Below are 27,760 nucleotides of genomic sequence, written 5' to 3' on the forward strand. Positions count from 1 at the left end.
GCAGATAGGAGTCACATGACCCGGGACTTTGCAGCCATGGTAAATACATACTAGTTGCACCTGAATTTTGATCCTATGATCACAGGGGTATTGTGATGGCCGTAAGTGTGAGGACCTCTTATAAGATACTTTTTACAATGCTGCAGTAACTTTGAACAGTTGCTAGACAAATGGTTATATAACCTGAGAACATCTTTGTTTTCTTCGAGACAAAAAGGAAAGCTTCTCTGCATATAAAATTTAGGAAAGTGGCTGACAGATATTGAATTATTCAGTGTGTCCATGCAGGATGTCATTTTATTTTGTGTATTACAGCCAAAATCTGCTCAGGTTTTCTATTAGAGATTGCTTCCTATGGCACTTTTAATGGCAAACTATTTTCTTACTGGTCTTCAGTTCTTTATAAATTATCACCAAAAGGCTGAGCTCCTGCAGAAATAATGGAAAAATCATCCACGGGCCAAACACAACTTTTTGTTTTCATGAATCAGCTGAAAAGGATGCTGTCAAAACTCCGCCCAGTGATACAGCATTTGTCAAAATTGTAATACCTGCAGTGGGCCAAAAAAAATTAAAATAAAGTATTAATAACACAGAGAATCCCAGCTGACCTAAGAGGTTTTATAGTCATAATGAGCATTTGGCTTTGGAATTTAATTGATTTTATTAAACGGCTTTACACAGCCGTCCATTGCCAGAGGAACTGTGGGTGGCAAACTGAAATAAAATGATCACCAAATATACACATTGATTTAAAAAAAGAATTAAATGCAGCCGCTAAAATGTTCATTTGCTTTACATATCGGTCATATCGATTCTCCATTAACATCCTAGCCCCAGTGTCTGGGGAGAAAAGCCAGGTCTTCATTGCTCTTCTGAAGACCAATACATTCTATGTCTATCCATAACACCCGGGGTAGACTGTTACATAAAGTAGGCGCTGTGACAAAAAAGGTATTCTTCCTAGAGCTCCCAAATGACACAACTTCACCAATAGGATCTGAATAATGCCTACTCTGCCTGATCCTCCCAAATTAATACACCTAACTAACTTGTCAAGTGTCCAAAATTTGATCCAAGAACCCCTTTATTTTTCTAACAAAGTCCTTCCTTCCTAGAAGGAAGAATAGAAAGAATAAAATGGAAAAGGGGATTAAAAGGGGATACAAAAAATAAAAAAGAAAAGGGTTCAGTTCAAAGTTCTGCTCAGATTAAAGACATTGGAGGTTGAGAAAGGTTGATTAAGCTTGGGGTATTGTTTTGTTTGCTCTTTTTAAACTTTAATTATTTTTTCTGTTTAGATATATGAATTTAGGAATTGCTGATCTGTTTTAATAAAGTTAAAAGTATTGATTATAATAAGATATGTAGTAGGTGATACTGATTTGGATTAATGCATGAATGGAATTGAATTTAGAATTGTTGGGAAGATTAATGATGTTAATTATTTTTAATTGATTGAAAATAGAGAATATTTAGATTTTTTCCCCCTTTTTTCCTCAAATTGACTGAAATTTAAGATTAATAATTAAGTAAGAAATGTAGATAAGTATTAATTGGCTAAATGTTAGATGGGCTGAAATAATTTTTAAATTTGGGATTAGGTAAATGTACTATTTAGAAGGGGAAAGAAGTCTGAAATACGTATATGTTTATATTTTGTTTTTAATTTTTTAAAAACATCTGATTGGCTATACAAGGTTTTCTTGGTTTATAGAAAAAATGTAGAAAGAAAGAAGGAAGCACTTGGCATAATGGCTAATAATTTAGAAATATAATTGGTGTACTTTTTGAAGGAACATTAAGGTGGGAACTTAATTAAAAGAAAATGTATGTAATTGGATGACAAAATTAGGAAAAAAAACTTTTGCAATGTTTTGGATGATTGATATTAGTTACTAACAAAATACTACATTTTATTCATGGAAAATTAGATGGTACACTGTATTGTTTGAATGTATGTTGAGAGGGGAAAAAATTACACCCCCCAAAAAAAAGTCTTTCCTTCCTCTGTCCCTCCATTCATTTCTCCTTCCTTCCTTCCTTCCTTCCTTCCTTCCTTCCTTCCTTCCTTCCTTCGCTCCCTCCCTCCCTCCCTCCCTCCCTCCCTCCTCTCCACTTCTCTCTCCAGGTCTCTCTCATTTCTGTGTATTTCTCCCTCTCCCCTCCTTCTCTCTCTCTCATTTGTTTCTCCTCCCTTTTGCTCTCATTTCTCTCACCTTCATTTCTGTTTTTCTCTCTTTCCTCTCCCTTTTTCTTTCTCTCGTCATAATCCAGAAGCAAGAGCTGCAGGATCTGGAGAGAGGCGCTGGAAGAAGCAGGCTCTCTTCCAGTGGGAGGTGCGGCTGCGGTGGCAGCAACAGAGCCCGGCAGGCAAAGGAGGAAGTGGAGGAAGAAAGGTGACCTCACAGAGGGGAGCTGAGGAGGAGCGATCTGTGCTTTCGTAAGCTTTCCCTGCTGGATGGTCAATTGCCATCCAGCAGGGAAAGATTGACCATCCAGTAGGGAAAGCTTATGAAAGCACGGATTGCTCCTCCTCGGCTCCCCTCTGTGAGGTTGCCTTTCTTCCTCCTCCTCCTTCTCCCTTCTGCTGGAGGATGAATGATCGGCGCCAAGAGGAGGGTGATAGAGGGGGCTGGCCTCCCCGAAGAAAATGGCTCTTTGCCTGCCAGCTGCTGATCTAGAAGCTGGAGAGGGCCGGGAGCAGAATGGGGAACTAGCGTACGTGCAACATTTGCCAGAGAAAAGTTTTGGCGCTCCCCTCCCAACTCCCCACCGTCTACCTACCACGGATGGTTATGGATCTGCGCTGGAATTGGAAAATGCTACGCGGAGGTCTCAAACCTCCTGCGCTATAGTGCACAGCGCAGCTTAGGAGGAACATTGGTTCCACTTAGTGACTGTTTAAAGTTAACAGTGGCACTGAAGACTGTGAACTGTGACAACCGTTTTTTCACAATTAATGACTTTCGCAGCCTCCCTCTGATCATGTGGTGCTTGGCAACAGGTTCATATTTATGACCATTGCTGTGACCCAAGGTCAGGTGATCCCTCTTTGCGACCTATAGACAAGCAAAGTCAACAGGGAAGCCAGGCACACTTAATTTAACTGGGTTGCCCCATTACCAACTGCAACAACGTTGGCAAGGAAGATCATAAAATGAGGCAAAACTCAAAAAGCTAACACAGAAATTTTGGACGCAAATGTGATCGCAAGTCGAGGACTACCTGTACTTATTGTTTGTTGACAGTAACCATGGGAAAAGGTCATTTTTTACAGTAAAAAGGACTTCCTGCAGGGTTTCTATCATTTGCTTGTATCTGACTGAAAGCACATGCCTAGACTGGATGAATCAAAGCTCCCCTGCCTTAAGCATTCTCAGCATAGCTTTTGGATGAGGTTAACAATTCAGACAAGGCAGGTGCTGAGCTGTGTAGGATTCTTGAAACTTCCCTCAGCCCCTACCTCCCTTTTTTTTTTTTAAGGCCAACTCCTTTTTCTTCCTTTGTGCAAATTAGATCTTATAATACAGAATCCTTTTTCTTAAAGTGGAATGGTTGGTAAAATGAGCTGTAAATACAGTGTAGGTCTCTTTACCTCAGCCGTATCTCTACTTGGTCTTCCGGGCTACCCTATTCCCATTGCAGCTAGTGGTGTGATATCATCTGAACTTTTTGCCATCCTTATCAAAAGGATTATAAATCAAACGCCCATAAGCCTATCCAGAGACACAGGAAAGCTCAAATGATTTGTAATTTTATTTCAAAGTCTTCCATAAGTATAATCTGTTTAAGCCCCTGCTCATTTACAAAGGTTTTAAGGAGCTTAAATAATTGGAAATTTACGGAGCATGTAATACTTCAATGCTACAAAGCCACTTTAATGAGTGGACCCAGGTAATTGTACATTGCTCAAATACAAATTGTTTTGTAGCCCAACTGCCTAAAATCCTAAACTCTTATAACTGAAGACAGTCTAAAAGGGAAAAAAACCCCGGTTGTTTAACTCTTTTTTGCTTCCTTTCGATGTATTTTATAAATATTAAAAAAGAGAAGAATGCTTCTCAAGTGTACTTACAAATCCTCTCACCACTTTAAACAAGACCACTGCATATAATCTAGTATAATCCACCACAATCCATAATCCAGATTATAACTGCATTAAAAGCAAAATGGAGTGATGACAACTTACATGGCTACTTACAGGTAGGTAATAATAATAATAATAATAATAATAATAATAATAATAATAATTATTATTATTATTATTATTATTATTTATTAGATTTGTATGCCACCCCTCTCCGAAGACTCAGGGCGGCTCACAACAACGATAAAAACAATATTATACTGGCACAAATCTAATATTAAAAAAAACTAAAAACCCTATCATAATTAAAAACCAAACAGCACAAACATAAATTATAATAAGCCTGGGGGAAAGGTGTCTCAAATCCCCCATGCCTGGCGGTATAGGTGGGTCTTAAGTAGTTTACGGAAGACAAGGAGGGTGGGAGCAGTTCTAATCTCCGGGGGGAGTTGATTCCAGAGGGCTGGGGCCGCCACAGAGAAGGCTCTTCCCCTGGGGCCCGCCAGACAACATTGTTTAGTCGATGGGACCCGGAGAAGGTCAACTCTGTGGGACCTTATCGGCCGCTGGTTACCATCTCTCACTAGGGGTTCCACTTCTACCATTCCATCCTAGTAGAAATAAGTAAATAGAACCAGCCAATCTGTTAACCAATGTCAGTTAAATAGACATTAGAATTACAGTTTTGTTTTTCGGTGCAGCTCTGCTATGGGAATCAAAACCATGCAAGTCAGAAGCAATGTGGTGAGATAGTTTTTCAAATTAGCAGAGAAGCTAACAGCTTGAAACCAATGAGAAGGATGTTGCTTGAATAATGATGAGACCCTAGGCAATCAGATTTTTACGCAAGATCACTGCCTTACCTTTTTTTGTTTTTTGTTTTGCTTATGATATTAATGCTCTTATTTCATTAGATGACTGTAAATTCAGCTATATTTCTTGGAGTTTGAGAGCTTTTCTGATAGGATCAGTTGAAGAACTTTGGTACTTCCAAGGTTACAAGATTCCTGACTTCCCCTCCATTAGTAAAATAGAGACAACTATTACCATCATCTGTTCCACCTCCATTTTCACCAGAAGAGCCCTTCACTCCTCCACTCGAAACAGAATACCCTACGAAAATAGACTAACAATCCTGGGCCTTGAAAGCCTAGAACTACGGCGCCTAAAACACGATTTGAGTATTGCCCACAAGATCATATGCTGCAACGTCCTACCAGTCAATGACTTCAGCTTCAACTGCAATAACACAAGAGCACGCAACAGATTCAAACTTAATATGAACCGCTCCAAACTTGACTGTAAAAAATATGATTTCAACAATCGAGTTATCGAAGCGTGGAACTCATTACCGGACTCAATTGTGTCAACCCCTAACCCCCAACATTTCTCCCTTAGACTCTCCACGATTGACCTCTCCAGGTTCCTAAGAGGCCAGTAAGGGGCATACATAAGTGCACTGGTGTACCTTTCACCCCCTGTCCAATTGTCTTTCCTTTCTTTCACCTATCATATATATTCTCTTCCTTTCATATATCCTCTCCTCTAAATTCACTTTTACCCTCATATATATTACCACATGTCTATTTTTCTTCCTATGTATTTGTGTATTGGACAAATGAATAAAATAAAAATAAAAATAAAATATTCTCTAGGAAAAAAATGATATACTCTTTCTGTTTTTTAAAAGATCTTCTCCAGCTGTGGGATAGTCATGCTACAAAAATGGAAGACAATCGTAACATATAGCTTATTTTAAGAACAACCAATTTCATACAGGCTATTAATTTAGTCTGGGGAAAAAAAACCTTTGGGCTTTGGCTCACATAATCTCATTCTTTTCATGATGAATCAAAATGAAATCACCAGCATAATAGAAAAAAAGCTATTTATAAACTATGCTGACATATGAAAAAAAGGAGCCCTATAATAGTAAATATCCCTCACCCTAACATTACTAAAAATATGAAACTCCAGCCAAGACTAACCTTGCTCACCATACAGCTATTATGGATGACCTCATCCCACTGTCTTGGAAGCAACAGCAGCGATGACTAGAGTATTAAAAGTAGATGGCAATAATGCTGAGGGAGAACCATAGTGGTAGAAACAAATTGACTGATGATAGTCCTAACTACTTCTTCCAAGCTGTCTTGATTCCAACATCAGTTTTCACCTAGAGATTTTCACTCTAGCCCTTGAGGCTTTCCTTTCGTCTACTAAAATATTTCAAGACCAGTGTAATAGCAATGGCACTTAGACTTATATGCTGCTTCCCAGTATATAGAGACGGCTTTGTAGCCCTCTCTAAGTGGTTTACAGAACCAGCACATTGCCCCCAACAATCTGGGTCCACATTTTCCCTACCTTGGAAGGATGCAAGACTGAATCAACCTTGAGCTAGAGTACTACTACTACTACTACTACTACTACTACTACCAACAATAACAATACCAAAAACAACAACAATAAGCTAGTGAGATTCGAACTGCCAAACTGCAGGCTACTGGCAATCAGCAGAAGTACCCTGCAGCATTACATTCTAACCACTGCACCATCACGGCTCAATTTACAGGTAGCCCTCGAGTTGCAATTGTAATAGAATCTGCCTATCTGTAACTCAAAGCAGGTCAGTCATAAGACCAACCCAGTTTTATGATTTTTTTTTTGGAGCAGTTGTTAAGTAAATCATTGCAGTTGTTAAGGGAATAAATGATTTGCTATGGATATAGTTTTGCTAAAAAACAGAAATAAATGTCATTTTGGGGGGCAAAACCGTAATCAAACATGGTGGCATGGCATCCAAAGTGTGATCATGTGACTGTGGAGGTGGGCAATTATTTGAACCCCAGATTGGTGTGCTGGAATTTTGAATGGTTGCTAAGCAACTGGCTGTAAATTGTGGGCTACCAGTAATTCTTCAAGATAGTTAGCTAAGTTACTGCTTAGATCAACATGGTGAAGATTCTAACCTTAGAGGAGATATTTACATTTGTTATTGTCCCACACTCCTATTTAAACAATAACTCTTTTTTCATGGACAAAACATAGACACCGAAGAAGCAAAACCTTTTCATTCCCTTGTGTACTTTCTATTTAAGGGAGATTCACATACTCATACCATCACTTACAAGGGCTATGGCCTGTAATGACCTTACTGTTCTTCTTGTGGGCTTAAATTATCTTTCTGCTAAATTGTTACACATCTGCCCTCCACTTCCTTCTATCCATCCTTTTTTTTTTTTTTGCAGGCCAAGCCTATGCCCAGTCCTTCTGTGAGGGAGATTGGCAGTTTCTAAATGTGATAAATAAATAAATAAATTAAATAAAGCATATTATTCTGTCTTCTTGCCATGTGCTGAAATAACATCAGTGTGTTTTGCTGTTTCCTTTTGTAATTATACTTTGAATCTGCTTCTTAGAACCCACATAAATACATATTCTCTCAGAAATGTCGGATTTTCTTAAATCAAACTAAACCACTAGGGCAAATGTTATCAATCCCATGCACATTTATTCTTCTTAAGTAATGCCATTCATTCCACTGGATTTTATTTCCATATGTTTGTATTTAGAATTGTAAACTGACAGCAATTGCTGCTTACTTGGAAGTAAATTCTACCGAAATCACGGATCTTGATGAATGTTAAAACAAATCAGTTTTCTTTTATACAAGTAAAGAGACAGGTTCTATTGCAACAAACTGATACATAATTCATAAAGTATATTTAGCTTCAGTTAGTTTTGCCCTGAGAAAGTGTACAAAAATGAGAACTTCTGTATGTATTTTGGAATGTATGTATAAAAATGAGCATTAGTGTTAGCTGCCTAAAATTTAGGAAATGGGGAAGTTTGCATCGAAGCACATAAAAGAAGCACACAAAATACCATTGATAGGAAAAACTGCACAAACATTTAATTCATTTTTTAAATGTATGATGGTGTAGATAGTATTTATGAATGAATGAATATAATATGGATCTAGACTGATCTTGATATGCTAAGTTTCAAATGATTTAAATACTTAGTGTATGAGCCCCATGGAATCTTAATAAGACTGAAATAAAGTTAATGGAAATATTGTGTAGGTTACACTGTGGCCAAAGTTAAGTGAAATGTAAAACAAGAAAGCACAGTACTTTTGAAAGAGAAATATTCCCACAATGGAATTTGCAGAATTAAACAGAAAATGTACAAAGTCTGATGCCCATTCTAATTAAAAAGTGTTCCAAAATTGTGGGGGTTTTTACTCTTTGGATCTTTGACTCTGGATTGTTCTCTTGACAGGTGGAAAATTTCCTGAAGACTTTTCAGTTCTATTTACAATAAAACCTAAAAAAGGAGTCCAGTCCTTTCTTTTATCGATCTACAATGAACACGGCATTCAGCAGGTTGGCATTGAGGTTGGCAGGTCTCCTATCTTCCTGTTTGAAGATCAAAATGGAAAGCCTGCCCCAGAAGACTATCCCATCTTTGGTACGGTCAATATTGCTGATGGAAAGTAAGTAGAGGTTCATCGAAAGTTCATGATGTCTATGTCAGTTATTTGAATATCTTATCAATGGAGGCTACTGATGCCAGTTACCAGATGAGTTAAACCAGTGGTTCCCAATGTGGGGCTAATGCCCCACACGCATGCAATTTGGTTTTTAATGGGGACAATTGGAACCTTGTTTAAACCAAATTAATGACCTTTTAGGCTTCTTCCATGTGAGTAGGACTTTACTTTTTCAATAGTTAGTATTATATGTCATGGGGGGGAGCATCAGGATTTTAGAGATGCTACGGTAGGGCCTGGCCAGAATAAATTTGGGAATCACTAAGTTAAATAGAAAATTTTGCATGGATGTTTTTTTCAGTAGAGTTTCAACTCGAATATTTGGCATATGACCATTAGTATCTTCTTGCTGCTTTGTTACCTTTTATAATTGTGTATCATCTCTGCCTTGCTTTTTGTATTCTATTGCCCTTAGCATACTACTTAGATCAGAGGTCTCTAATCTTGGCAACTTTAGGACATGTGGACTTCAACTCCCAGAATTCCTCAGCCAGAAAAGATTCTGGGAGTTGAAGTCCACAAGTCTTAAAAGTTGTCAAGGTTGGAGATCCCTCACTTAGATTATGTTCTCCTATTTTCTCCATCCTTCAATAGGTGCTTGGTAATATGCTGTCATCCTCCCTTCCCAATAGGACCTCATTTATGCCTTAAGAGGATGAAGATACCAGACTTTTTTGATTTGAATTAGGGGACTAGCTAGAGCCCATAAACATGCCATCTTGTTCAACATTACCCCAGTAGTACAGGTAGTCCTCAATTTATGACCATAACTGAAACCGGAATTTTAGTTGTTAAGTTATTGCTGCATATCAAGGCATCATGTGACCAGACCCAGTTTTTTACAGTGATCATTAAGCAAATCACATGGTCCTAAGTCTGAATCTATACCCCTGAATGAGGGTTTTTTTGGCAAGAAATCAGCAAAAAACATTGCAAAACACAATTCCCTGACTGCAGGACATTGCAATCAGTCATAAAGATTTACCAGTTGCCCAATGGCTTAAATGTGATTGTGTGACTGCGGGCGGGAACAATGCAATATTTTACAAAGGCCAGATTCCTTACAGGCCAAACCTATCGATGGATTATTAAGCGTTAGGTCATAAATTAAGAACTGTCAGTTTGCAGTGGGCAACATTTAAGCCAAATGAATGGAATAGAATAGAATAGAATAGAATAGAATAGAATAAGGTTACTAATATCAAGTCATAATAAGAAACAAATAAACACAATATAATTGAAAGATACAAGCAACATGTAATTTTAATAAATAAATATACAGTATATATAATAAATAAAATTAGCAAAAAATAAATATGCTTTCACTACAGAGCCCTTTTTTGTATGCCCCTTTCCCTCTATTATGGGAGAATATTTAAACCAATAGAAAACTCACTGGAAAACCTTTGCAACTGAGATTGACTATGAGAACCTTAATCTTGAACTGGGTCAATGGGATAGATTGAGGACAGTGAATGTTTCTGGTACAAAATCCTCAAAATCTATTGATTGTCCATTGTATTTTTGTACATCTCACCTAGAGTCAGTCATTTTTCCTTACACTTTCAATTGAGAAACACACTTCCCAGCTCTCCCCACTTTCTTTGATCCACAACTGGGAGTTTTGTATTTACTCTGTGCCCAGCCTTGGTCAAAGGAGAAAATTTATTCAAAGCAAACACACACTCAGCCCAACAGGCACTTGCCCCTTGACCTCCCTGACCTTCAGATAGAATTTCAATTAAGAGCTAGCTAGGATCTTGCAAGGAATAATAAGAACACCAAATTCTAACAACAATAAAGCTTTATTGTTTTAACAAGTTTGATGCCTGTACACTCGCACATGTATTCTTACTCATTCTCATTCCACATTTAGGATCAGCCAAGCCTAAAGGATATCAGCATGCCCTTTGCCTTTTTGGAGCTTTTATGTTGCATCATTTAGGCAAAATTGCACTTACATGCAATGCTAATTAATTAATCATTGGATGTTTATTTATGTCTTTGGCCGGATCATAAATCTGCTTTTTCTTTTCCTTACATCTTAGAACCTTGGAATGTGAGGTACTCACGTCCAGGTTACTGTCTTTGCATGAGAGAGAATTTTGTATTGTCTTTCATTGCACCTTTCAGAGATGATGATGATCATGCAGAAGATTCTTCCTTCCTTCCTTCCTTCCTTCCTTCCTTCCTTCCTTCCTTCCTTCCTTCCTTCCTTCCTTCCTTCCTTCCTTCCCTCATTTGGATTTATATGCCACCCAACTCCTAAAGGACTCTGGGCAGCTCACAGCCAAATACACATAAACTGCAATATAAAATCCCCTAAAGACGTTTTAAAACAATTTAAAAGCAGGAGTTAAAACAATTAAAACAGTAGCAACACCCCGCCCCCCCCCCAATGCATATATTAATGTCCAGATCCTGATAGTGTGCCATCTGATCAACAACCCCAGACCTGGTGGAAAACCCAGGTCTTTACAGCTGTTCGGAAGGCCAGTAGGATGGGGTAGTCCGGATTTTGGGAGGTAGCTGGTTCCAAAGAAACGGAGCTGCCAGCCGATGGGACCCAGAGAAGACCAATCCTGTGGGCCCCTATTCTTGCTGGGAGCTATGCGGTAGAAACAGTCTTGAAGATAGTCTGGTCCTAAGAGCCATGTAGGGCTTTAATGATGATGATGATGATGACAACTTTCTTTATTTCATACCATATACCCTATTGCCTAGTATTTTCTCACCAAGCTTGCTGAGATGGTTTCCAGTATGGTATAGAATAGAATAGAATTCTTTATTCTCCAAGTGTGATATTGGAGAACACCAGAGGTAGTCTGGAACTGCCTAGTAGGACCATGTTAACATTGTTTAGGCCTCCATAACATCACATGTGGTAGGCTTAGAGTTAAGATTGGACTAATTTTTAGGATTGAGTATCCTAGTTTATGCTTCATATTAAAAGGGGGAGCTAGCATTATCCTGCCGCCATGAGTAGAACAGGGTCTAGGACAATGTGGTCCCCCAACAGCATTACTAGTTAGAACAATTAATCGGTGGAACACTCACCTCCAGAAGCTGTGAATGCTCCAACACTGGAAATTTTTAAGAGGAGATTGGATAACCATTTGTCCGAAATGGTATAGGACAGGGGTCCCAAACCTTTTGAACCTTAGGGACCACCAAGGTCATACTTTTAAATCCCGCAGATGCTAATATGATTTTTAAAAAGATAAACACATTTGTAAAATAATGATCAGAGAACTTCCATTTTATTAATATGAAATGCACCTATTTAATATAACAAAATCTTAAATGCTTATTTAATCATAACAAAATATTTAAAGGTTACAAAACAGTTGAAGCTTATTTGATGGTGGCTTGCTGATGTTGTTGGGAAAGTCAGTCCCATATTCTAGGGCTATAGCTGTAGTCTCTTCCCTCCCTTCCCTCCTTTCCTTTCCTTTTGTTTCCTTTCCTCTCCTCTTTTTCATTTCCTTTTCTTCTTCCTGGATTGGATTAATTGCTCTTGGATGAATTGCTATCTGGTCTACTGACCACCAGCATTTTCTCATGGACTACCAATGGTCCACAGACCACAGGTACTTTAAGTCTGTGCCTAGTCAGGGAGTTGGATTCTAAGACCTCCAAGGTCCCTTCCAACTCTTCTCTTCTCTTCTCTTCTCTTCTCTTCTCTTCTCTTCTCTTCTCTTCTCTTCTCTTGCCATAACTATTTGATTTGTCCATAGACATGCTATGTGAAAAAGATTGATGTCCAAGATATGCTTTTTGTAGCTTTTCTAGACATATTAGTTCTGCAAGGATGTCCATGTAGTGATTAGCAAGGCATCCAGTCAATTTGCTGCAAATTTGCTATTTAATAGCAATTCTCATTGCTATTGAAATGAGTTTCTGGTTATAATGAAGAAATATAGTCTTTAAATATTTTAAGCAAACATAATTACTCCATTGACCTTAAGATGTAAATGTTCTAGATGAATGGTTTCTTCTTTTTAAAACATTTTGATTCCTATACTAGGTGGCATCGGGTGGCCATCAGCGTGGAGAGGAAATCAGTTACCATGATTGTGGACTGTAAGAAGAAAACCACAAAACCACTCGAGAGAAGCAGTCCGGCGGTCGTTGACACCAATGGCATAACTGTCTTTGGAACACGAATTCTGGATGAGGAGGTGTTTGAGGTAAATATCCGTCTGTCAAATGGCAGCATTTTCAATACTGTGTGAATAGAATAACTGTTGAAGGCAGAAAATGTTAAAAATTGTCTGTGCAGGCTATCTTAAATAAGGCTTGTGGAAAGTACATTTCCCAATGAAAAGCTTGTGCTACAGTATATGTTTTGAAATATAGTTATATTAAGATTATTATTATTGTTGTTGTTGTTGTAATTATTATTATATATTAGATTTGTATGCCACCCTTCTCCGAAGACTCGGGGCGGCTCACAGGATACAAAAACAACACATCAACAAATCTAATTAATTAAAAATTGCTACTAAAATCCCATATATATTAAAATCAGTCAGCCAATTCATTCACAACCACACACTACATCACATTAAGATAGTTTAAAAATACATTTAAAAATATTAATTTTGCACATTTGAGTAAATCTTTACAGATTTAGATAAAAGCATCATTAGTTATAAGGTTCCATAAATCTGTGATATTCCTGAGGGTCAGTCAATTGTTTCATCCCTCTGACATGGTGTCTATGTTGCTATGAATTGCTATGGCATGTGTGTCCATTCCGAGATCTGAAATGTCTTGTAATGTTGCAAACACATTGTCAGGAGTCCCCAACCCCCATTCCGTGGACCGGCACTGGTCCGCAGCATGCTAGAAACAGGACCATGCGAATAGGTGAAGCCCCATCCATTTTTTTCAGGCAGCAAAAAAAAGCATAACAAAGAATGTTCTTTCTATGCCAACTCAGGAAACTCAAACTGTCCAAGGAGTTGTTGATACAATTCTATAGAAGAATTATTGAGTCTGTCATCTGCACCTCTATAGCTGGTTTGGTTCTGCGACCCAACAAGACAGACACAGACTTCAGAGGATAATCAGAACTGCAGAAAAAACAATTACTGCCATTGTGCCTTCCCTTGAGGACCTGTGTTCTGCTCAAATAAAAAAAAATGGTGGTGAAAATATTTACTGACCCCTTGCATCCTGGACATAAATTCTTTCAACTCCTACCCTCAAAATGTTGCTATAGAGCACTGCACAACAAGACAACTAGACACAAGAATAGTTTCCCCCCCGAATACCATCACTCTGCTAAACAAATAATTCCCTCACACTGTCAAACTATTCACTAAAGGCTGCATTACTATTACTATTAGTTTTTCTCATTATTCCTATCACTCATCTCCTCACACTTATGATTTTATGACTGTGACTTGCTGCTTGTATCCTTACAATTTATATTAATATTGATCGTTTCCTGATTGCTTCTTTGTACCTTATGACGATCATTAAGCATTGTACCTCATGATTCTTGACAAATGTATCTTTTCTTTTATGTATACTGAGAGCATGTGAACCAAAGACAAATTCCATGTGTGTCCAATCACACTTGGCCAATAAAGAATTCAATTCTATTCATTCTATACTGGTGGGAGCTAAGTGTTAAATTATTTATAGGATGACATCAAACTCACCTTTTGTGACATGAGTCACTATTGTACTGACTACTGTTAGGGATTTGGTAACGCCAATATATTTCCACCAAAAATAAACTATGTGGAATTTTCATCATACTGTCGACCCTTAAATGGAAGGAAGATAAGAAAAGTTGAAACAATTTAGTAGTGTAAACTTGTTCAGGAACAGCTTGCATTTCTAAGTAAGCTAGTCTAAAAGCAATACCTCTGAAGTGAATCCAGTTGGTAATATGCATGAATGAAGGCTAATTAAAGCACAGCAGTAGACATGAAGCTGTTAAAATTAGTATATTGATTGAGCAGTCTATTTATCTATCATCGATAGTAATAGTGAGGCTGCAATTATGAACTTAGCAAAATGGTTTTAAGATTTGGTGTGTGTGGGTGTGTGTGTGTGTGGAAAGAGAGAACTGCCAGGAAGGAAGGAACTTCCCTCTAAATTTTTATTACATTAATTAAAAGATAAAGAGTTGTTACAGAACATATGCTGGAGCTATTTGGGAGGAAATATCCAAGGGAAAGTATTTCAGAAACAAAATAAAGAATACTCTTTTTAAATAAAATTAATATTTCCATTGCAAATATCCATAGTAAAATTGTTTTAAAATTCTGTACAGTTGTTTCTTTTTTTCCAAATGAAAGGTTGTTAAAGATGTTATAAATTCTAGACCAGTGATGGAGAACCTTTGACATGGGTACCACAAGTGGCACGCAGAGCCATATATTCCGGCACATGAACCGTTGCCCTAGCTCAGCTCCAACATGCATGTGTGTGGCCAGCTCATTTTTGGCACACACAGAGGCTCTGGGAGGGTGTTTTTGCTTTCAGAAAGCCTCCTGGGGACGGAGGAGGATGCTCACCCGGCTCCAGGAAAGCCTTTGGAGCCTGGGAAGGGCGAAACAAAGGCTACTGGGGCCACCAGAAGTTGGGAAACAGGGCATTTCCAACCTCCAGAGGGCCTCCAGAGGGCGGGGGAAGCTGTTTTCTCCCTCCCCAGGAATTGAGTTATGGGTATGGGCACTCGCGCATGCACAATAGCATGCGCCCACGCTTTTTCGGCACCCGAGGGGAAAAAAAAGGTTCACCATCAATGGTCTAGGCTATGTTGTAATAGAAGAGAATTCACCATTGGTACAGCTTTATGAACTTTCTAGTTAGCTGTGTTCCATTCAGTACAAGTGGGAAGGGGAAGTATAATCCCTTCCCTACTACTTATTTGGAATTTATTTATTAATTTGGGGTAGAGTCGAGGCAACTGGATAGAATTGAGCATTTACTGGCCCGATGCCTTTCCTGACACCACACAAAGTTCGCAGCAGATATTTTTTCTTTGTGCCTTTGGAGAAAAACATCTACCGCTACCTAGGATTAAATGGTCAATCTTCCAAGTGGGAGGGGAGCATCTTTACCACTAGGCCACCACACCCAGTGTCTCTCTCTCTCTCTGTGTACACCCCCCCCCCCCCACAAGTATGTTGTATTCTAAGCCTGTTATGAGAATTAGGCAGGGCTTTGCGGTGGACATACTCGGTGCTGAAGTGCCTGGAAGAAGGAGGGCCTGCCATTATAGTGAACAAGGAGATTGTGAGAAAGAAACTGCCAGATTGAAATTGACAGTATGAAAACCTTGTGGCTGCTGGATGCTATAACTGAAGACCAGGAGATACAGAGATACCACTCAAATAACAGCAGAGGTACTGGTAGACATTTGGGGCGACCCATGAGAGACCGGGGGTGTCGTGGAGGTGAGAAAGCTGATAACAACGACAGTGGCAAAGAGAAAACCTGGGAGGACAGAGGACAGAGTTTATACTCAGGACTGTTTGTCCTACTAATAACATCATACATCCCTTGGACTCACCTTTTTAGACTGGATTATATCTATATGAACTTGGCTTAATTGATTAATTAACTGACCAGTTGAAATATCTTCTACCTATATTTTTATTTTTGTTACTTATATTTATCTATATTTTTAATAATTAATATTTTAATAATATGAACTGTTAGTTTTATATTAACTCTTTTTAATTAAATTATTGTGGGGATTTTTAAGTGGATGGGAGGATGGTAGTGATGGCATGAATGAATGGGAATTATTGGAATGAATGGAATACTGTGAATGAAAATGAATGGGAGGGGGGTGATAGATGGAATGGAGTGGGTGGGGGGATTATAATATGTATGGAATGAATGAATATGACATGAATGGAATTTTTGGCACACCTGACGCTGGAGGGGCAGGAGGGGAGGGGACACTTATCTCTGGGGTGGCAGAGGGTCAAAATATCCCGGTCTTGCTGGGGAGAGGCAGGTATGGTGGAAGCCATGGAGCTAGCCGTTCCAGGGGAAGGAGGGATCGCTGCTTAGTAGCGATCCCTTCTTCAGGCTCCATGAGCTTAACTCAAGGCACTGGTGATGAGTGTAATTCTGGCCCTGGGCTCAAGTTGTTGCTGCTCAATGCCAGGTCGGTGGTAAATAAAGCTCTCCTCATCCGGGATCTGATCCTGGATGAGGAGGCCGACCTGGCTTGTGTGACCGAAACCTGGCTGGGCCCGGAGGGAGGAGTTCTTCTCTCTGAAATTTGCCCAGCTGGGTTTCGGGTATGGCACCAACCTCGACCTCAGGGAAGGGGGGGAGGAGTGGCTATTATAGCCAGGGAGAGTCTTGGCCTGCATAGGCTCATTGCTCCAGAGGTTGCGGGTTGCGAGTCCCTCCTGGTGAAGTTGGACTTAGGGGTTCAGGTGGGCTTGTTACTCACGTACCTGCCTCCCAGCTGCGTGTCAACAGCCCTGCCTGTGCTACTCGAGGAGGTGGCCGGGCTGGCGGTGGAGTTCCCCGGACTTATCGTCCTGGGGGACTTCAATCTGCCGTCGCTCGGCGGTTCCTCTGGACTGGCACAGGAGTTCATGACCACCATGACAGCCATGGACCTGACTCAAGTAGTTCAGGGTCCGACTCACAAGGGTGGGCACGCACCCGATATGATATTCCTCTCTGAGCAACTGAGTAATGATCTGAGATTAAGGGGCTTAGAAGTGTTGCCTTTGTCGTGGTCAGATCATTTCCTACTGCGGCTTAACTTCCTGGCTCCAATCCTTCCCCGCAGGGAGGCGGAACCAATTAGGAGGTTCCGCCCCAGACGCCTGATGGATCCAGAAGGCTTCCAGATGGCGCTTGGGGTTATTCCAGATACACTTGTCCACAGTTCGGCAGAGTCTCTTGCTGAGGCCTGGAACAAGGCTGCAGGGGAGGCTCTTGACCGGATTGCGCCGTTGCGACCTCTCCGCGGCACTAGACCCCGTAGAGCTCCATGGTTCAACGAGGAGCTCCGGGTGTTGAAGCGCCAGAAGAGACGTCTGGAGAAGCGATGGAGGAAGAGTAAGTCCGAATCCGATCGAACACTTGTAAGAGCTCATATTAAGACTTACAAAGTGGCGCTCAAGGCGGCAAGATGCGCGTATCATGCTGCCTTGATTGCATCAGCGGAATCCCGCCCGGCCGCTCTGTTTAGGGTAACCCACTCCCTTCTTAATCAGAGGTGAGTTGGGGAGCCCTTGCAGAGTAGTGCCGAGGATTTTAACACGTTTTTCGCTGATAAAATCGCCCGGATCCGAGCGGACCTCGACTCCAATTGTGAAACAGAGTCGACTGACAATGAGTCAGTTGAGGTGACTGGGGCTAAACGTCTTTGTCCATCTGTCTGGGAGGAGTTTGACTTGGTGACACCTGATGAAGTGGACAAGGCCATTGGAGCTGTGAGTTCCGCCACCTGTTTACTGGATCCGTGTCCCTCTTGGCTGGTTTCGGCCAGTCGAGGGGTGACACGGAGCTGGGTCCAGGAGATTGTCAATGCCTCCTTGGGGAGGGGGTCCTTTCCGCCCCTTTATAAGGAGGCGGTTGTGTGCCCCCTCCTCAAGAAGCCTTCCCTGGACCCAGCTGTGCTTAATAACTACCGTCCAGTCTCCAACCTTCCCTTCATGGGGAAGGTTGTCGAGAAGGTGGTGGCACTTCAACTCCAGCGGTCCTTGGATGAAGCCGATTATCTAGGTCCTCAGCAGTCTGGATTCAGGCCCGGCTACAGCATGGAAACTGCTTTGGTCGCGTTGATGGATGATTTCTGGCGGGCCCGGGACAGGGGCTTGTCCTCTGTCCTGGTGCTCCTTGACCTCTCAGCGGCTTTCGATACCATCGACCATGGTATCCTTCTGCGCCGGCTGGAGGGGTTGGGAGTGGGAGGCACTGTTCTTCAGTGGTTCTCCTCCTACCTCTCCGGTTGGTCACAGTCAGTGTTAGTGGGGGGTCAGAGGTCGACCCCGAGGTTTCTCCCTTGTGGGGTGCCTCAGGGGTCAGTCCTCTCCCCCCTGCTATTTAATATCTACATGAAACTGCTGGGTGAGATCATCCAAGGGCATGGGGTGAGGTATCATCAATATGCCGATGATACCCAGTTGTACATCTCCACCCCATGTCCAGTCAACGAAGCAGTGGAAGTGATGTGCCGGTGCCTGGAGGCTGTTGGGGCCTGGATGGGTGTCAACAAACTCAAACTCAACCCAGACAAGACGGAGTGGCTGTGGGTTTTGCCTCCCAAGGACAATTTTATCTGTCCGTCCATTACCCTGGGGGGGGGAATTATTGACCCCCTCAGAGAGGGTCCGCAACTTGGGCGTCCTCCTCGATCCACAGCTCACATTAGAAAAACACCTTTCAGCTGTGGCGAGGGGGGCATTGGCCCAGGTTCGCCTGGTGCGCCAATTGCGGCCCTATTTGGACCGGGAGTCATTGCTCACAGTCACTCATGCCCTCATCACCTCGAGGCTCGACTACTGTAACGCTCTCTACATGGGGCTACCTTTGAAAAGTGTTCGGAAACTTCAGATCGTGCAGAATGCAGCTGCGAGAGCAATTATGGGCTTCTCCAAGTATGCCCATATCACTCCAACACTCCGCAGTCTGCATTGGCTGCCGATCAGTTTCCGGTCACAATTCAAAGTGTTGGTTATGACCTATAAAGCCCTTCATGGCACCGGACCAGGATATCTTCGGGACCGCCTCCTGCCGCACGAATCCCAGCAACCGGTTAGGTCCCACAGAGTTGGCCTTCTCCGGGTCCCGTCGACTAAACAATGTCGTCTGGTGGGACCCAGGGGAAGAGCCTTCTCTGTGGGGGCCCCGACCCTCTGGAACCAGCTCCCCCCTGAGATTAGGATTGCCCCCACCCTGCCTTTCGTAAACTCCTTAAGACCCACCTTTGCCGTCAGGCATGGGGGAACTAAAACACCTCCCCCTTGCCCATGTTGTTTTGTTGATTGATTGACTGTGTGCCTGTTTTTTATATATACTGTTTTTATGAGATTATTAATTTAAATTGTAACTAGATGGGTGGGCATTGGATTTGGTATTATGTACTGTACTGTTTTTTATTATTGTTGTGAGCCGCCCCGAGTTTGCGGAGAGGGGCGGCATATAAATCCAATAAACCTAACCTAACCTATCTTTTGGGACCAGAGATTTTCTGTGCAAGTAGCCAGAATTGTGTGACATATTATGGTGACAGGAGGGACAGATTATTATGGGGAAGGAATTTAAATCAGTCTTCATATTATATTTTTAAGAATGTTCTGAGTCTTTCTTCCAAGAAAACACATACATTGAAGTAATTAAGTGTAAGACTTCAGTCTTCCTGTAATTACAGAGGTGGTTCAGAAAGAACCTTATTTGTGACTTATACCTTTCGATATTTATTTATTTCATAAATCTTTCCAGTAACTAAAGAAGGTTTGGCAAAAGGAAGTATATTTTTCCACTATTTAAAAGCCAGGAAGAAGGATTATACAGACCACTGAAATACATCTGTGTAAAGGAATCTATATGGGAGACTGAATTTCTTATAGGAAGTATTCCCTAGAAAGATTATTTTAACAGACATTTGGAGGGCATTTATGTTTTCAGGCGTCTGATTTTACAAGGTTGTCATATGCCAAGAAAAATAATCCAAGCTGAAAAGATGGTCTTTAGGAATGGATGTGGTAGTTGTTAGTCTTTCTGCTCCCCACAGAGTTAGTTAGCAAAGCAGCAAAAATATTTCAGGTTCATTTGGATGGACGCCAGGTTATTTTCTGAAAAATATACAGTTAGAAGTGCAAGCATTTCATTACAATCAGCATTATTTCTCCCCGTGACTTTCTCACATTTAAATAAATGTTTGGTTTCCCCCCCCCAAAAAAATTTGACCTAACATAATTCAAGACTTTAGGGTTTGAGTGAAAATGCCTTTCAGATAAGTTTAGATAAGAACAGCTAAAAACAAAAATTAAAATTGTGCTGCATATTTCACATGTTCCTTTTTTGGTAAGGTATTATTTTTCCAAATTGAAATTTGAACTTTTAGAGATTTTTAGGAAAATTAGAGGAGAACATGTAAGATTTGAAAAGGGATCTGGGACACAATTGTTGCCGTCTCTTCTTTTCCTTTTAGTTATGTATCAAGAAACTATTTATCAGCAGAGGATTATTGAAGTCTATGTGAGAATGGTAAAAGTAATTAAAATGGAATAGTGTGAAATTGATGAATATTGTGGAATAGTGTTGAATGTTCTACACATAAAAGCATAAAGCTAAACACGTTTTTTTTTACTGCTTCATTTTTTTCTGTTGCAATTTTATGCTCTGCACATTTAAGCTCGATCGGATTTTATTGCTCTAGTTTCACATAGTTGGTGAGGTTGTTTGAATTCCTGCAGTGATTTCTATTTTGCAGCCATTGCTGCATACATTCTCAAACATAGTCCTGTGGTTTTATGTATGAGCTAGGAAGCCAAGAATGATTTGTCTGGGTTAGGTTTTAGTGGAACTATTGTCCCACCCATAGGCAGGTTTTGAGAAAGTCATTAATAAGGACAACATATTTCAATATTCATGTCAGGATTCTTTATTTTATCAATATCCAGATTATCTGTGTCATATGTACATTACTAATGAGATGTCTGAATAGAGAGGTAGCATGGTTAAGATACTGGACTAGAGGCAAGAAGACCTGGGTTCAAATCTTCTCTTAGGAAACGTAGACAGCTGGGTCAGCTAAGGGAAGCCACTTCCTTTTTCCCCTAATAAGCATCAAACACTGGACAAACGTAGGAGGAACACGGATCCAGTAAGCAAGTTAATTCTTTGAAATGCATTTCTGTATTTGGAATGTAAATATCCAACATGGGAATGCATTATTTTATGGGATTTAACAAGTAGTTATTGACCTAATTAATGGTTACTCAACTGATTCAATAAAATAAGGATATGAAAGCCCCATTAAATTGGAGGGAGTGGATAATCCCAGCCACCAGTTAAGTCCCACAGAGTTGGCCTTCTCCGGGTCCCGTTGACTAAACAATGTTGTCTGGCGGGACCCAGGGGAAGAGCCTTCTCTGTGGCGGCCCCGACCCTCTGGAACCATCTCCCTCCGGAAATTAGGATTGCCCCCACCCTCCTTGCCTTTCATAAACTTCTTAAAACCCACCTCTGCCATCAGGCATGGGGGAACTGAGATATCTTCCCCAGGCTTATATAGTTTATGTATGGTATGTTGTGTGTATGTTTTCTAAATTATGGGTTTTTAGTTTTTAAATATTAGATTTGTGTTGTACATTGTTTTCTACTATTGTTGTGAGCCGCCCCGAGTCTACAGAGAGGGATGGCATACAAATTTAATAAATAATAATAATAATAATAATAATAATAATAATAATAATAATAATAAAAAATAGTTTCTCAGCATTTCAAATATGGCACACAGTTGGACACAAGGTGGTGCCATTTATCTACAAGGCCTTTATTTTAATCTCCTTGCTTTTTCCAAATATTGTAATAAACTTAGATTCTTCTTTATACATTTATTAATCATTCAAGGTCAAAGTTAATGTGAGCTTTATATTTTCATTGTGGTTGATTAGAATTTTCACCCATATGTCTGGTGAAGCTTGAAATTTTTTCAAGTGTTTTAATTTATTTTCTGACACTGCTGTCTTGCCTGGATTGCCACTCATTTCATGAATAAAGGCTGATGCTATAACAGTAGTAGGTGTGTTTACACATTACTATGCGTATTTAGAAATTCTGTTTTCTATTTTGAAATGACAGAGATAGTCAAGAAGCCTCCAATACAGAAAAAAATGATAATTGGTAATTATTAAATTAGCATTAAAATGGTTACTGTGGTTCAACATATTTTTGCTGAATATTTAAAATCAAGGGAGACTAGGATAGCGCTATTCCGGCCTTGTTCTGGCCTCATCAGGTAGCCATACCCTTACTGGGATTTGATCCTGGGGCTTCTGCCTTCTAAGGCAGAGAATTAACCTCTAGGCCACCAGATCTGATCCCTTCAGCTTTGTTTCAGTGATAACCTCAATAATGATAGTGAGGTTGGGTTTCTTTATGCTTTACCATTGTTTGCTTAACCATAGTTTATTGAATAAACCACAGTTGGTTGGGTTCATATAATATGATAAACCTTAGACTGTAATTTACCTACCACAATTGCTGGGCTTACATAGTCTGTTAAGTCAAAATCAGATGAGCTATATTATAGCTTGGCAGGAACCAATATTTCCAAGCTATGGGGGTTAAAAAGCCTTGCATTCCATATAGGGGATAATAAGCAAAAGAGTCTGAAATAAGACAGTTATTATTTTTATTTTATATTTTATATGTATATCCCACTTTTATTATTTTTACAAATAACTCAAGGTGGTGAACCTGGCAAACACACCTTCCTCCTTCTATTTCCCCAACAACAGCAACCATGTTAGCTGAATTAGGCTGAGAGAGAGTTACCCAGCTGGTTTTCATGGTTAAGGCGGGATTTGAACTCCTGGTCTCCTGCTCTTCTAGCCTGGTGTTTTAACCACTAGACCAAACTGGCTCTCATTATGATGTCTATACTATACATACTTGACTGCAAAAAACTTGACTGCAGAAAATACGATTTTAGCAATAGAGTGGTCACCGCCTGGAACTCATTACCTGACTCTGTTGTTGCTTCCCCCAACCCCAAAATCTTCAACCTTACATTATCTACAATTGACCTCTCCCCTTTTCTAAGACGTCTGTAAGGGGTGTGCATAAGTGCACTTATGTGCCTAATGTCCCTGTCCTACTGTCTTATTATCCCTTCTATTACTACATTCTACTTATGTTATTGTTGTTGTTATTATTATTATTATTATTTAGATTTGTATGTTATGGTATGTTAATATGTACTATAATACTATACTTGTTTGACAAATAAATAAGTAAAACATACACTTACAATGGAACTACATTTTAAACATATATTATTGTCTCCTATTTGGCTTTCTGTTGTGTTAGATGCAGAGGTCGATTTTTCCCGGTTCAGACTGGTTCTGTGGAACCAGTAGTCGCTTGGTGGCTTGGGTTGCTGAAACTGGCAGTGATCCAGGCCTGCCATGCCCCTGGATTGGCTCTTTTGGTGGTGCCATAGGCGCCACCATTTTGTATTTTGCTTCTGCACACAGACAGAAGCTGGGTTTTTTTACTTCTGCACATGCACTCAAGCTGGGTTTTTAGCACTGCGCATGCATGCATGGCTGTGCAAACTGCATGCATGGCCACATGCCACGTCACGAAGCAAACCAGCAGCAAGGTAAGCCAGAACCAACCCCTGGTAAGATGGGGATATTTTTTTTCTTTCAGTATATTAAGAAAGAAAAAATAAGATGAAAAAAAAATGAACTAGGTGCGATGAATAGCAAACAAATTTAATAAATAATAATAATAGGCTGTTCTATAGATTACATGTGAAATATACTGAAAAAAATATAGATTTACTGGTTACCCAATTCTAATTTTACTAGAATTAACAGAAAAAAAATATTTTGCAATAATGTGCAAGGAGGCTGAATCCATCCATTCTTGACACATTTTTCAGACTAGATTTCATTTCAGTGGAAACAGTCCTTAAAACACTGTATTTGATTTTTCACAGTACTCAATGACACATAGACTCTGGCGGGGACTGAAATAAGGAGTGCCAAAAATACCACGGGAACTACTGTTCTGACAGAATTGGCTTTGGAGTAGAAAAAAAACAACTCTTGAGTCTTTTCTATTAAATCTTCTATTTCTTCCAGATGCAGCTTTGTTTGTTCTTTTTTTACCCTGGGGCTCTGGGTTCATGGTTCACTCACATGTACCCCCAGGAAAGGGTCCATGTTGAGAACGCATAGCTTTGAACTCTATGGATTGCCAGACTGCTCAAATGAAGAGTGGCTTTCTCCCCAAACTTTATTGTGTTGAAGAAAGCCATGCAAAATAAAAAAGGCTAGCTTCTTATTTTCTTCCCGTCTGAATGAATTTAGTGTTCCCCTGGGGTAGCATATGCATTGTTTGCTTTCCCTCTGTAGTTTGTGCATCTCCTCATAGGAGAGAAGTGTGATAGTAAGGTTGTGAGAAAAAGAAATAAAAAACTGCTGCTTTTCGCCACTTCCTAATGGGAAAAAAACCAGTGGTATTTCTATTTATGGAATATGATGAGAAACAGCTACAAAAAACAGACACAAAAAAAGAGGGTGGCACAATTTCCCCCCAAATGGGCTTTTTTTCTAGGGCTAGGAATGAGTTGAGATGTGTAGGAAAAAGCTTTCCCCTCCTCATTTATGGATCTCATAATTTAAAAAAACACAATAAAATATTGGTTTCTGTTTAATTTTTTGGTGTGCGTGTGTCCCAGACGGGGGACAGGTTTATTTATTGAAATTCACATACACTCTTGCAGACGTTTCAGCTATATGATCAGCTTGGTAGGGAAGTCCCTGAAGAATATGCCATCTCTGAGATTGCAATGCTAAGTATGGGTCCCTTATACAAATAAATGGAACATATGCTTCTAAGTAGAGGAATGAGCCTTAAACGAACATTGTAATCTGGGTATTTCTATATTAAAAGACTGGGAATGTGGCCAGGTGGATGCACGATGCCTTTTCACTGCTCACTTTCTTTGTGGATTTCAATTTGGAATCTAATCCAGGTAAAGTTAAGTATTTTAATCTGGGAATAATTTGGAGTAGTGTGTAGCAGCTTGAGCTCTTTATTTTGTTGCTGTCATGGATTTGAAAACACTGCGGATTAAAGATGTTAAGGTTGACAGTTACTTGAAGATGAATTTGTTACTTGAATCTAGTCATCAACTATTGTTTCTGGCTGTTAGATTGGGACCAACATGTCTTTTCCTCCAATAAATTGGGTAACCACTTGGCTGCTGCCAATAAAATATAAGTCTCACTTAATAACAGTGTACTGTAGCCTATTAGCTCCTCAAGCTGTTTCTTCCTGGTACAGTCCGGTTTAAAATGAAAAATTCTCAGTTGAGTTGATTTATTGGTTTAACATGAGATGTTCTGAAAAACTGCTACAATTGTTCGGGTTTTTTAATGCTACTTTTTAAAAGACATTTATTTAACTTACCCTGTACTTGGGCGGAAGGGAGCCACTCCTCTGTCTCTAGTATAGGCAACATAATCCAAACCTTAGAAGATAAGATGAAGGGTCAGTGAGAAAGGAATGGATAATTTTCAAGAATATCATTGCCATCCTTAATATGGATGATTTGGGGGCATTTCTGCGGGTAAATATACATATACAGTGGAACCCCGACATAAGAGCTGCTCTACTTAAGAGCAACTCGAGATAAGAGCTGGGAGGGGAGAGATATTTTTGTTCTACTTACAAGCCCAAATTTGAGATACAAGCGCCAAGGAGCTGTCTCCTGAAGCCAAACGCTAACTTCCGCGTTCAGCTTCAGGAGACAGCTGCGAAGTGGCGCGCGTGTTTTAAAAGGTTGCAGCCGGCCTGGGGGGCTCGGGGGGTGCTTGCAGCTTTCTTTCTTGCTCTTTTTCTTTCTCTCTTTTACCTCTATTTCTTCTTTTCTTTCTCCTTCCCACCTTCTTCCCTCCCTCCCTCCTTTCACTCATTCCTCTCTTACTCTCCCCTTTCATAAGTTTCCTTGCTTCCTTCCTCTGTTCCTGTCCCTTCCCCCTTTCTTTCTTTCTTTCTTTCTTGCTCTTTTTCTTTCTCTCTTTTACCTTCCCTTCCTCTATTTCTTCTTTTCTTTCTCCTTCCCACCTTCTTCCCTCCCTCCCTCAATTCACTCATTCCTCTCTTACTCTCCCCTTTCATAAGTTTCCTTGCTTCCTTCCTCTGTTCCTGTCCCTTCCCTCTTTCCTTCCTTTCTTCCCACCCTCCGTCCATTCATTCACCATTCCTCTCTTGATCGCTTAAAGCCGGTCCCTGGTGCAAAAAGGGTTGGGGACCTCTGTCCTACAGGATTGGGTGGCAGAGAAGTTGAACATATGTAAATTTAAAAGTTTAAGAAAGTTTACAAGTTAAGTGAAAGAAACTTCATTATTCATTTATATGTACATGTACATTTCTTCATTAAAAACATGTCTTTCTGCATAATTTAGACTAACTTTGTGAGTTTTTTGAGGGCTGGAACCAATTAAAATTATTTACATTAATTCCTATGGGGAAAAGTCGTTCGAGATAAGAGCTGCTCGACTTAAGAGCCCAGGTCCGGAACGAATTAAACTCGTATCTCGAGGTACCACTGTATAGAATATCTCCAGGACCGCCTTCTGCCGCATGAATCCCAGCGACCGGTTAGGTCCCACAGAGTTGGCCTTCTCCGGGTCCCGTCGAGTAAACAATGTCGTTTGGCGGGACCCAGGGGAAGAGCCTTCTCTGTGGCGGCCCCGACCCTCTGGAACCAGCTCCCCCCAGAGATTAGAACTGCCCCCACCCTCCTTGCCTTTCGTAAACTCCTTAAAACCCACCTCTGCCATCAGGCATGGGGGAATTGAGACATCTCCCCCGGGCCTAAACAGTTTATGCATGGTATGTTTGTGTGTATGTTTGCTTTTAATAAGGGGTTTTAGTGTTTTAAAATTATTAGATTTGTTGGACATTGTTTTATTGTTGTTGTGAGTCTCTGGAGAGGGGCGGCATACAAATATAATAAATAAATAAATAAATAAATAAAATAAATATATGCAATTTTATTGTTAAAAATAATAATTATATTTCAGACATGATCTACATTTGAAACAGAATGAGGTGCTTCAATTTTAAACTGATATTCTGTTATAAAGATTATGACATAGTGTTTCTTAATTATTTATTTAAGTTTGCTTCAGGTAAAAACAAAACAAAAAAGGATATCATGAAAGTGTGAATTTGAAACTTTCTCCTTAATATGAATTCTTCCCCAAGAGAACTTTTATAAGGCGCAGGAGGACAAATCAAAAGAATATAGAGTTGTTTATTTGCCCAGAGATAAAATAAATAGCTAGAATATAAAATTCATTTCAAAATGTTAAAGCAAGAACTCACATTAAAGGTTCATCTGCGTTTGCTTGTGTAAA

The 27,760-nt window shown here is 40.1% G+C and overlaps 1 protein-coding gene across 1 annotated transcript in view; it reads left to right on the top strand.

The window, feature by feature from the left end:
• COL11A1 (collagen type XI alpha 1 chain) overlaps nucleotides 1-27,760 on the top strand; it is a 308,095-nt gene that overhangs the window by 34,320 nt on the left and 246,015 nt on the right. The window contains exons 3-4 of the mRNA XM_070748567.1: nucleotides 8,378-8,591; nucleotides 12,676-12,838. Of these exons, the coding sequence (XP_070604668.1) occupies nucleotides 8,378-8,591; nucleotides 12,676-12,838 (377 nt within the window). The remainder of the gene's footprint in view (nucleotides 1-8,377; nucleotides 8,592-12,675; nucleotides 12,839-27,760) is intronic.

The sequence above is a fragment of the Erythrolamprus reginae genome, chromosome 3 (genome assembly GCF_031021105.1).
Source record: "Erythrolamprus reginae isolate rEryReg1 chromosome 3, rEryReg1.hap1, whole genome shotgun sequence".
NCBI classification, from domain to species: Eukaryota; Metazoa; Chordata; class Lepidosauria; order Squamata; family Dipsadidae; genus Erythrolamprus; species Erythrolamprus reginae.